Source organism: Acomys minous (assembly GCF_964271855.1).
Source record: "Acomys minous genome assembly, chromosome: 16".
NCBI lineage: Eukaryota > Metazoa > Chordata > Mammalia > Rodentia > Muridae > Acomys > Acomys minous.
In genome coordinates this window covers 75,232,813-75,244,823 of record NC_140498.1, presented here as the reverse complement: position 1 = coordinate 75,244,823, position 12,011 = coordinate 75,232,813, and the positions used below count along the sequence as shown (strand labels likewise).

At 47.1% G+C, this 12,011-nt stretch overlaps 1 protein-coding gene across 14 annotated transcripts in view; it reads right to left on the bottom strand.

The window, feature by feature from the left end:
- GTF2I (general transcription factor IIi) overlaps positions 1-12,011 on the bottom strand; it is a gene marked incomplete at its 3' end in the record, with an annotated part of 85,252 nt that overhangs the window by 40,987 nt on the left and 32,254 nt on the right. For 5 of the 14 annotated variants that reach the window (XM_084764587.1, XM_084764592.1, XM_084764591.1 and 2 more), the window contains exons 6-8: positions 8,681-8,735; positions 8,272-8,315; positions 4,243-4,320 (exon numbers count right to left, since the gene is read on the bottom strand). In XM_084764587.1, coding sequence (XP_084620713.1) covers positions 4,243-4,320; positions 8,272-8,315; positions 8,681-8,735 — 177 coding nt within the window. Of the gene's footprint in view, positions 1-1,251; positions 1,312-4,242; positions 4,321-8,271; positions 8,316-8,680; positions 8,736-12,011 lie in introns of all 14 variants that reach the window. The other 9 variants (XM_084764593.1, XM_084764583.1, XM_084764582.1 and 6 more) reach the window with 3 other exon arrangements.

Genomic DNA, 12,011 nt, shown 5'->3' with positions numbered 1-12,011 from the left:
ATACATCCAGCCACCTGGCAGGTCAGGCTGCCAGGGAGAGTAGTTCACTACAGCAAGGGGACCAGGCACAGGAGGAAAGCCAACAGCCAGATGGCCACTTAGGATCCAGTGCACAGCCGCCCCCAAGCGCATCGTAACTCTCTAAGTGCCTAAGCTGTGGACAAGGAGAAAAGGGAAAACAAGTAGTCACCAGCCAGGACAAAGCAGGAATGGAGGGGCGGGCGGCAGGTGGCCTGACAGCTGTGCTCAACTCACTCCTAAGGGACAGCCAGGCCAAAGCTATCAGTAAAAAGCCCACCTGGGGCTTTAGGAGACACATCTACGCTCAGAGCTCTCACAGTGCCAAGCTTAAGCATCGTAGCTACTCCATGCCCTTAACTATCCTGGGTACTTCCCACTGGCTCTATGGTGGGAACTCACCAGAACCCAAAGCTAAGGGCAGCACTGATTCACAAGCCACCCTGTGAGCAACAGGCATGAAGGGCCTCTTCCACACACACTCTTATCCCCTCTATACCTTAACTTCTGCATTTATGGAGCTGTACATTCTTTGACTGTGTAAAGTCAAAAGAAACGGATGTTAAGCCAAAACGAGAAGCCAGTCCTCCAACAAGGACCGGGCGAGCTGCCGAGTGCACATAAGGAGGCTGCTCACGTGTGCTATGACCCTGTGGGTCCTCTCTGCTCTACTAAAAATCTATGAAAAGCAAAGACACAATTATATTTACATTCGAGAGTAATGTGAAAGAAAATAAGTCCCATGAGATCAAAGCCAGAAGGGATAAAGGAAAAACCATCACTAGCAGTCCATGATCAAATCTGGGAACATAGCATAAAAGTTACCAGAAGGCCCACTTAGTAAGCACAGGGCTTTCCATGTGAGAGCTAGCTCGCAATCCTTCCCAAAGCTAAGCTTCACCACGGCCTTGTCACTAGTCACATTGCTAACCCAACAGTAACAGCCTGACTGCTGACTATGCTGAGAAAGGTATAAAGTGTACTTTACCTTCAATGGGAAAGTGTGTCATGTACCCATTTCGAGATTCATTACTAGATTCACAAAAGGGAAAATTGGTTTTGAAAAATTTTGCTTGTGAAGTTCATTTATGTTTAAAAAAAAAAAGGCCAATACATTTTTTCCTTTTCCATTTGGAAAAGTAATATAGTTATAATTATCAAAACAGTCTGTCCAATATAAAGAAACATTAAATACGAACAGGATGTGGGAGAGCAGAAGTGAAAAGGCGATACCTTGCAAAGCCTTCGAAAGGGGGAGCTTTTCATCAACATCATCAGTTTCAGAAGGGCCTGCTTTGGAATACAAAGATAAGCTTCAAAAGGAATTTCAAAGCACATGCTGCTCATATCAGTGCGTATCTGGGTGAGGTGTATGGAATGAGGCCTTTTTAGATATAAAAACAGGCAAAAACAAAAAAACAAAAAAAAACCACCCCAAAACGTTGTTAGTCGATGGTGCTAGTGGATGGGGGGAAAAGTGTACTCAGGTACACGGTTAAAGGGTGGCTGACGAGGACCGGATGGTATGGAACGGCATGTGTGCAATGGACGCTGAGTGGTTCAAAGGGAGGAGTGCTCAGTGAGTCAAGGCTAATGCTGACTGCACGCCCTGCCTAGAGTTTGCTTCTTCCTTTACAGGGATTGCTTAAGAAAGACACGAAGCCAAGCTGTCAACCTCTCCGAGGCTTTCCGGATGACAGACCCTATCAGCAAGTGATACCAGCCACCACAGAACCGCATACGACAAACCACCAGGCAGGCATTGGTGCGCTCACCGTCTGATCCAGAATACTTTTCATTAAGTTAACAGTTTCTCCATTAGTAAAACTATTCTGAGAACACATGAAATGGAAGGGGAACGGACTACCTGGGAGAGAGGACGGGGATTCAGGTACACACAGGGACAAGCAACAAAGGAGAGGACACGGTGATGGTCCAAGGGCAATACACACATGTATGAAGATGCCACAATCAGAGCCTGAAAATTCACTAGAGGAAACGAAGCACAAAGTTACCAGGCGTCACAAAGCCACACATCCAGGCAGCACAGTGTACAGCACAAGTAAGTTTTCATTTTATGTGAGGCAGAGGCACATGGAGCACAGGCTGGTATCCACCTCAGGGGTGATGGATGGGCTGGGCATGCTCCTGTGCTCCTCCTCAGCAGTCTGCCTGGGCCTGGGGATGAGAGCCACAGCTCGCTGCACTGGGTGAGCACCACCCCCTGAGCTAAAGCTCAAGACCTTGAACAAGTTTTGCAGTAGCTAATTTAAAGGAACAAAGGACTACTTTCAGTGGTTATTTCTTAACTCAAAACAAATAAACAATAAAACATACCTGAAATACCAGCACTCAGAAGAATAAGGGAATCCCAAGCTTGAGAACCTGGGCTCATAACAAAACCACATATCCATACTAAAACAAAATATAAACACAAAACACCGCCTCTAAATACAACACAGAAGACCCCTAAGCCACTAGGTTCTCAACCTTCCTAATGTGCGACCCTTTAATACAGTTCCTCATGTTGTGGTGACCCCAACCATAAAATTACTTTGTTGCTACTACATAATCGTATTTTGCTACTGTTATGATTCATAGTGTAAATATCTGTGTTTTCCAATAGTCTTGGGTGACTTAAAGGGGTCAAGACCCACAGGTTGAGCAACACTGCATTTGCAAAGTCTGAAACAGTACACATGGAAGGTCACAAAGACATCAACACAGTGCAAGCAAGGGACATGTCACAGTGGAGAGATGGTAGGGCTAAGGTGCGGCTCAGGGACAGAACGCCTGCTTGCCCAGCAGCTCAAGGCCCTGGGTTCAACCTCCAGCACAAAAGGAGAGTGTGGAAGAGAGACAGACAGAGGAGAAGGGCAGAAGAGAAAAAGGATATACCAACAAGGCACTGCTCTACTCGCCTGGGGAAGAGCCAGCCAAGCTTGTAGCAAAGAAACAATCAGTTCAACGAAGATGACAAATGTCAAACTATACAGTCAGAAGGTGGAGGCAGGAGGATCAGAAGAAGTTAGAAGTCATCCTCGGTACATGAGGAATTTGAGGCCAGCCTGAGCTACATGAGACCCTCATCCAAGCAAACTAGCGAAGCAAACCAGCATTCGGTACAATGAATACACACTAATAAAAATTAATTAAGGTTAGGAGCAGTGGCGCACACCTCTAATCGCAGCACTCAGGCAGCAGAGGCAGGTGGATCTCTGTGTTTGAGGCCAACTTGGTCTTCACAACAAGTACCAGGACAGCAAGAACTCTATAATAGAGACCCTGTTTCTAGAAATACCACATAAATAAAGTGTGACCTTCCCAGTGTGGATGCTGAGGACCTTAAATGTACGGAAGGCAATGAAGATGGTGCCAATGAAGAAAATACCAACAGTGGGAAGACTCTACTTGAAAGACTGTCTACCCGTTAACTTGCTCACACGAGCAAGGTTCTGACAACCAAGCCTAGCTGCCCGCAACATTTTAATTCTGAAACCAAAAATAACCACAATAATTATCTCAGCGTTAAGTCCTAGTATCACAAAGAATAATAAGCCACTCAAACTGACCACAGACAACATAAAAGTAGGGCCAGCAAGACAGTTCAGGGGTAAAGGCGCTCACCACCAAGCCTAGTGATGCAAGTTCAAGCCCCAGGAGCCACGTGGCGAAAGAGACCAACTCCTAGCTCTGCTTTCACCACCACACATGCACAGTAGGCTGTGTGTGGCCTGCAGACAGTGGTGTTTTTTTTTAAATGAATGTCACTGACACTCAGCCATACATGTGCACAGATATTTTGCACACTTCAACACCATAAAAAATTATTCCAGGTGTTTGTAAAATACACCCCTTATCACTTTAAGGAAAATCAAGTCTATACCAAGCAAGTGCAAATTAGAACTCTGTGAAAAATTCACAAGGCACACACTGAAGTAGCCAGTGAAATGTTTGTTTGAGGTGAGGTCTCCGTGTGTAGCTCTGGCCGGCCTTGGCTTCCCGAATGGCGAGAGTGCAAGCTTGTGCGACTATGACATATTTAAGTTTGTAAGGCCACTAGAGTGACTGTACAAAGAGAAGACATGGATGCTGACGAGAGCTTGCATACACCCGGCCTGACATGGAAACTAGGAACAGGCACTGTAGCAGGTGTCACCTGCTCAGAGAGCTAAACGCCACCGGCAGGTGTCAGGAAGAAAGACTGCGTTAGACGATTGTTACCTTGAATGTTATACTGATAGTAATCGGGGTCTTCTGACTCCTCCTTTACTGTCACAGCAGCCATTTCCAGAGAAATGCCTACAAAACAAGTGACAGGCTCCAGTAGGTCACAGCTCCAGGGCACTGTACATTAAAATCCTTACACATTTTAAAGACGTTGAACGGGCAAATGTTTATTAGGTAGGCACTGAAGGGAATCATCTGCAACCCAAACCAAGTCAAGTGACAGACAGACAGACCCAACCGACTGACCAACCTGAACAGACTTCACAGTAAAAACCAGTTAGCTCAACCCTCTCCTACGCTGCCTGGCCCTACCCTCTCTAACTGCCACCCTGCAAACAGACAAACAGGGATCAGCTTGTGCAGCTGGCCGAGTCAAGCCGGCAGTCCATAAAAGCTGCCCCGAAGTCAACAGAAAACGATTTCAGAAGAGCACCATGGCCACAACGCCAGGATCTGCTATCATGGAATCCCTGGCTTCTTTGTGAAAGCGATCCACGCCCCTATTAATAGCAATATTGTGGGTGGCTGAGCCTTGCCTCACCACGGGACTAGTGAACAAATGAGGGTGTGATGACCTCAGAAAGTAAAAAGCTGCCTCTTTGCTGTGTGGTTTTCTTTCTTTTCCTCCTCCCTAGGAGGGTTTCTATTTCTAAATTAAAATAACTTCAAAATAAACATTGTTTTCCATTAAAAAAAAAATCAATTCGCTCTATGGGAAAAGGTAAGAGGAAGGGTAAGCAAGGCAGTTCGCCTGTCAGAACAGAGGAAGGACACTTTAGAACCCAGAGCACCATGGGACATGGTGGCCCTGTGGCCCTCGATGGGGAAGGAAGGGTGAGTAGGGTAAAACTCTGCTACCTGACGAAGACTCAAGTCACTCAGGGCAGAAGGAAGGCCTTGAACACGTACACACACGCTGACTGATTTACACTCTTGCCTCTTTACACACCTAACAACAGTCTCCCGCGCAATCACAGACCAAATGCTGAGAGCTAGCACTACAATCCCAAAAGAAACCCAACTGAAAATCTTTGTTGACTTTAGGTTGGACAAATATTTTCTAGGTTTAAACAAACAAGAAAAAAAAAAGTAAGCCTTGTGCCTGGTTCTGCGGGGCGTACCCTTTCATTCCAGCACCTGGGGGCCGAGGGACGAACTACAGCCGGAGCTACCGCAGGACAGCCAGAGGCACAGAGCCACACTGTCTCAACAGTACACCGGAGACAGGTGGGGAGATGGGGTGGGAATGTGGAGGAGAGAGTAAGAAAAACTGTAATGGTATCTGTGTGTGAAAATGCCACGGTGATAGGGCTGGAGAGGCGGCTAAGGGTGGGAGCACACACTGCTCCTGCAGAAGTCCCGGGGTTCAGCTCCCAGCACCTACAATGGCAGCTCACAGGTACGAGTAATGCTAGCTGCAAGGGAATTCTGATGCCCTCTTCTGGCACTCACATCCACACACAGACACACCAATATACACACAAGTTTTCTTTTTGGCTTTCAAGACAGGGTTTCTCTGTATAGCTCTGACTGTCCTGGAACTTCCTCTGTAGACCAGGCTGTCCTCAAATCACAGATCTGCCTGCCTCTGCCTTCTGAGTACCTGGGAATAAAGGCGTATGCCACCACCCCAGCTTTAAAAATTATTTTATTGGAAGCAAAAAGAAAAATAAAAAAAGAAGAAAATGCCAGGCAGTGGTAAGCACGTGCCTTTAATTCCAGCACTCGGGAGCCAGAGGCAAGTGGATTTCTGTGAGTTCGAGGCCAGCCTGGCCTACAGAGGGAGTTCCAGGACAGCCAAAGATACACAGGGAAACCCTGTCTTGGAGAAAGAGGAAAAAGCTACAGCAAAACCACCTTGAATGTTAACTTTCAAAATTAGGTTTAAAGCCGGGTGGTGGTGGCACACGCCTTTAATCCCAGCACTTGGGAGGCAAAGGCTGGTGGATCGCTGTGAGTTTGAGGCTAGCCTGGTCTACAAAGTGAGTCCAGGACAGCCAGGGTTACACAGGAAAACCCTGTCTCGAAAAACAAAACAAAATAAAATTAGGTTTAAAAGAAACCTTTAAACCTCATGAGGCCTCATCCATATACAAAGAGCTACCGACAATTAAGGAATGCTGGGATCAGGAAAAACACAAGTGACTAACATTACACAGACCAAGCAGGTGTATTTAGGCGTGTGTGTATACATATATGTGTGATGACAATGGAAAAAGAGACCATGAATTGAAAGAGAGCAAGGCAGGGTACCTACGTGTATACACACACACACACACACACACACACACACACACGCACGCACACACGCACGCACGCAAATATGGAAAGGTTGAAAGGGAAGAAGGGAAGAAAGAAATTATGTAATTATACTATAATCTCAAAAATAAAAGAAAAAATTGTAAATGAATTAAGCCAGGCTCAGTGAATCACACCCTTAATCCCAGTACTTGGTGAGGGAGAGGCAGACAGTTCTGTGAGTTCAAGGTCAGTCTGGTCTACATCTACACAGAAAGACCCTGTCTAAGAAAAGAAAAGAAAAGAAAAGAAAAGAAAAGAAAAAGAAAAAGAAAAAAGGAAAGAAAACAAGAAAAAAAAAAGCAAAACATTTTAAAAATCTAAAAGAAGAAGGGCTCTCCCCCCTCAGAGGACAAGGGGAGGACACTAGGGGGAGGCTACACAGAGAAACCCTGTCTCGAAAACCCAAAAAAAAAAAGCCATAACCTTGAAAAGTATAGTAACCAAAATGTATTGTATTTTGAGCTTCAAAGAAAATAAAAGACCAGCCGGGCGTGGTGGTGCACGCCTTTAATCCCAGCACTCGGGAGGCAGAGGCAGGCGGATCGCTGTGAGTTCGAGGCCAGCCTGGACTACAAAGTGAGTCCAGGACAGTCAAGGCTACACAGAGAAACCCTGTCTCCAAAAACCAAAAAAAAAAAAAAAAAAGAAAAAAAAAAAAGAAAAGAAAAGACCAAGCACAGGCTCTAAGAAGCATCTGCAAGACCATATATCTGACTTATATTTAAAACATATGCAGAACTTTCAACAACTGGGGACACAAACACCAATAACCACAGGTTAAAGAGAGAAAACAAGCACTGGGTAAGGGACTCACGGGTGAGAAGTGGCTTCTGCATCCCCAGGACCCACGCAAAGTAGGACATGGCGGTGTGTGTCTGCAATGCTGGCTCTCTCCAGTGAGACGGGAGGCAGAGAGCAACAGGCTCAGACTGGCACTTGAGGTTGTTGGAGCTCAACAGGCACACCATGGCAGGCACACTGTCTCCTCCCCAGCCCTGACTGTCTCTCACATGTTCTCTCTCCTCTCTCTCTCTCTCTCTCTCTCTCTCTCTCTCTCTCTCTCTCACACACACACACACACACACACACACACACACACACACATACACACGCACACACGCATGCGCACACACACAGGATAAACAGGCATGGAAAACATAGAAGACATATAGACAGCTAATGAATACATGAAACAAACGTTGGGCATAACATCCCCAGAGGAAATTGTAAATTCAAACCCCAGCGGGGGAACTGGAGAGATAGCTCAGTGATTAAGAATCCTTGCTACTCAGTCTGGAGCAACCAGAGGTTGCATCTCAGAATTCACATGACAAACAGCCCAGTCCTGCCTATGCCCATAGCCCTAGCTCAGAGGGAGGCAGGGACAAGAGGCAGATCACTGTGCTTCCAAACTAGCCTGCCCGTGCGTGGTTCTGAGAGACTGGATGCCCTATTCTGGCCTTGAAACATGCACATGCACACAACCAAGCGCCCCCCCCACGTACATTACACATGCGCAGGATTAATTAATTACAAGTAACTCTTTAGGGGCTTCTACACAGGCCTGTAACAGTAGCATGCGCAAGGCTGAGGCAGGAGGCTCACAAGAAGTCAGTCTGGTCAACACAACAAGACACAGTAACTAATGACTGAAAATATAACCTTCTCAATTAAGGAAATTGCTTTGTGTTGATAATAGCTTCTAAGAGCACCAGCACATACCAGAATCTTCTGTGGGTTCCGTTTTCACTTTGATGGGGCCACAACTGAAAAGGAGGAAAGAAAGGCGGGTCACGGGATGCAACTGTGAGGAGGGCCACTGGCACAGTAGTTGACAGCGCCCTCAATGTCCAGCCCTACCTTAGTACCCTATCTGCACAACTACTGAGGCAAAGCCTACACTCCTGGTGTCCCACACCTGTAGTCCCAGCACTTAGAGGCAGAAGAAGCAGGACCATTCCAATATGAAGCTATCGTGGATCAGCAAAGTAAGGCTTTTTCTCAGATATGCAATTTAGACTTTTACAGCCGAGGGTTCAGCTGCACACTGTGCTTCCTGTGTGGACTCAGGCCTCCTGCTACCATGGTAACTCTCAGGCGGTGGCACAACTGTGCTGTGAGGACGGTTTACCTTCCACCAGGAGACAGGATGGACCTCTCGGCATCTGCTGCCATCACCCGACCACCTACAAACAAAGGCAGAGCACATTCAGCTCCAACAACATTTTAAGCAGGGAAAATATTTTAATATTCCCAAACCACCCCCCACCTTTTTGTTTTGTTGAGACAGGGTTTCTCTGTGTAGCCCTGGCTGTCCTAGAACTCAGGCTGTAGACCAGGCTGGCCTCGAACGCTGAGAGATCCACCTGCCTCTGCTTCCTGAGTGCTGGGATGAAAGGCGTGCACCACCATGCCCCCAATATCCAACTACTCTTGTTTTTGCTGGTTTGTTTGTTTGTTTGTTTGTTTGTTTTGAGTAAGGTCTCACCATGTAGCCCAAGTTGGTCTTCAACTCTCAACAACCTCTCACCTCACACAGTGCCAGGATTACAGGCAGCAAGTGCTATGACCTGGTTTATGGGGGAGGAGTCGAGGTGAGCTGGGAGGACCTGCCTAAGAAACTTCAAGAGCTATGGTGGTCCCAGCACTCAGAGGCAGGCAGAGCTCTATGAGTTCAAGGCCAGCCTGGTCTACAAAAGTGAGTCTAGGACAGCCAGGACTACAAGAGAAACCCTGTCTCAAAACCTCTTCCCCCCCCCCCGAAAAAAAAAATTCCTTCAAGAGGTTTGCAAACATTGACAGCCTCTGACCTCCTTCATCCACTTTCATTACACAAAGAGCTTATTTTTGTCAGTGAGCTTATTACAGAAATAAAGCATTTCCCGAGTGGCATACAGTAAGACTGCTGATTCAAATGTGACCCTACTTGAGGTTAGCGGATCTGCCTCAGCGTGGAGGCTTTTGTGAGGTATCATGGGAGTGTTCTAAGTCAGATCATGATCCATTGCCCAACTTGCGGTACAGTTTTAAAGCAGTGAAATATGCTGCAATGAAAAGAACTGTCTTGCCGGCCTCGGAGGCAGGCAGGGAATCCAAGCACGAGAGACACTGGCTACCCTGCCAAACCCTGTCCCGCCCTTGCAGACCCTAGCACATACCAGCCCCCGGCTTGCATCCACAGCGCTGTGGAAGGAAGGGCGCTGGTGGAGTCAACCCTGGAACCAACCTTACACAGCCCTTCCTTTGATAGCCAAGAGTCTACATAGCCAAAAGTTCCTTCACCATAGGAATAAGCAAAGGCATCTGGACTGTATCTATATCTCAACATGGACCAAAAAGAAAAAAGAAAAGAAAGGAAAGGAAAGGAAAGGAAAGGAAAGGAAAGGAAAGGAAAGGCAAGGAAAGGAAAGGAAAGGAATAGCCTGTGGGGGTCACACGGGAGGTAAAAGCAGGACTGCTCTCAGTTTGCAAACAGCCTGCTCTCTATCAAAGGGCCAGGCCACCCAGGAATCAAGACCCAGCCTTAACAAGCAAAAGCTGAGTGTGTCAGAGCACGCCTTAGCCAACCCTGCCTATAACAGGCAGACTTCTCTAAGTTCCAGGCCAGCCAGGGCTACACAGAGAGTCCAGTGGTAAAAAGAGACTCCACTGAACTGTATGAAGCACAGGTAATTTCAAAGGAAGGCGAACAGAAGAACACACATGACCTTTCTACTCATGTGAAAATCTGGAAATACTGGGCTCAGTGGTTGAGAACAGCTGTTGCTCTTATAGAAAACCTGGGTTCGGTTCTCCAGCACCCACATGATGGCTTACAACCATCTAAATCTCCAGTTCCAAGGCGAGCTGGTGGCCGTTCTAACCAGGCATACAGTGTAGAATACCTATATACATGGAGGTGAACCTGGAAATCCAGTAAACGTGCAGTGACAGGAAAAGACTCAACAGTGGCTTGAGGGTGCAGGAGGCAGGAGCCATGCGGAACCGGGGTTGAAAGCTACAACAGTCTTGGCCGTGCTGATGCGTCATAGGCACGCACGGGTCAACACTGATCGTCTGTGCGCTTTCACTGCTTGACAAATGTACTGGACATGCCAAGCTGAACTGTCCTCCCTAACGCTCTGCAGATGAGGTTCCAGCACGGCATCAGTGGGATTCCAGGCCAGGGACCCCATCTCCTCCACGCTGGACCCCGTCTCCAGGTCTCGTTTTGTTTTTTCTGGTTTAATCTTGTTTCACTTTTGTTTTGTTTTTGAGACAGGATCTCACTATGTAACTCTGGCCAGTTGGGACACTACTGTGTACACCAGGCTGTCTTTGAACTCAGCGATCCGCCTGCCTCTGCCTCCTGAGAGCCAGGATTAAAGGCGTGAGCCACCATGCCCAGCTCTCCTTTTACTTTAAAAAATGCATTTACTTCTCTGTTTGAGTACTGGGAGGCTGGGGGCACTTGTGTACCCAGCACTTGTGGGGAGGTCAGAGGACAATGTGCAAGAACTGGTTCTCTCCTTCCTGAGAGTCCCAGGGATAGAGCTCCGCCCGCCCAACTTGGCTGCAAATGCCTTCACCGGCTGAACAATAATCTCTCGCCCAGCTTTTGCTTTATTTTGGGACATATTTCATGAAGTTCCCCAGCTAACCATGGACTCATGCTATAGACCATAAGAGATGATCCCCCTGCCTCACCCTTCCCTAACATGACCCGCCATACCCACATCCAAAAGACCTATTTTTTTTAATTCAATCCCATTCCTACTTGGGCATGGTGACATTTCTGTCATCACAACACTAAGGACAGAAGGACCCTAAGCTAAAGGTCCTCAGACTCCATAGTAAAACCTGGGCAGAATAGAACAAAGAACCAGAAGAAGAGGAGGAGGGGTGGGGCGGGGTGGCGCACACCTTTAATCCCAGCACTCAGGAGGCAGAGGCAAGAGAACCTCTGCGAGTTTGAGGCCAGCCTGGTCTACAAAGAGAGTCCAAGACAGCCAAGGCTACACAGAGAAACTGTCTTGAAAAACTAAAACCAAAAAACAAACAAACAAACTTATTTTAGCTGTGCATGGTGGCACAGACCTTTAATCCCAGCACTCTGGAAGCAGAGGCAGGTGGATCTCTGTGAGTTCAAACCCAGCCTGGTCTATAGAGCAAGTTCCTGGTCGCCCAGGAGGTTGTGATTGAAGGATCTTAACTTTAGAGAGCAAGAGTGTCTCTAAATAAGCATCCAGATAAATAACATAAGCAAATAAATAAATACACATGCACGCGCGCGCACACACACATACACAAATACAAAATAAAACATGTCAAGTAGACCTGGCTCAAAGGGTTAGTTTCTCTTTTTTTTTTTTTCCCCCTCCTGAGACAAGGTTTCTCTGTGTACCCTTGGCTGTCCTGGAACTCACTCTGTAGATGAGGCTGGCCTCGCACTCACAGAGATCAGTCTGCCTCTGCCTCCTGAG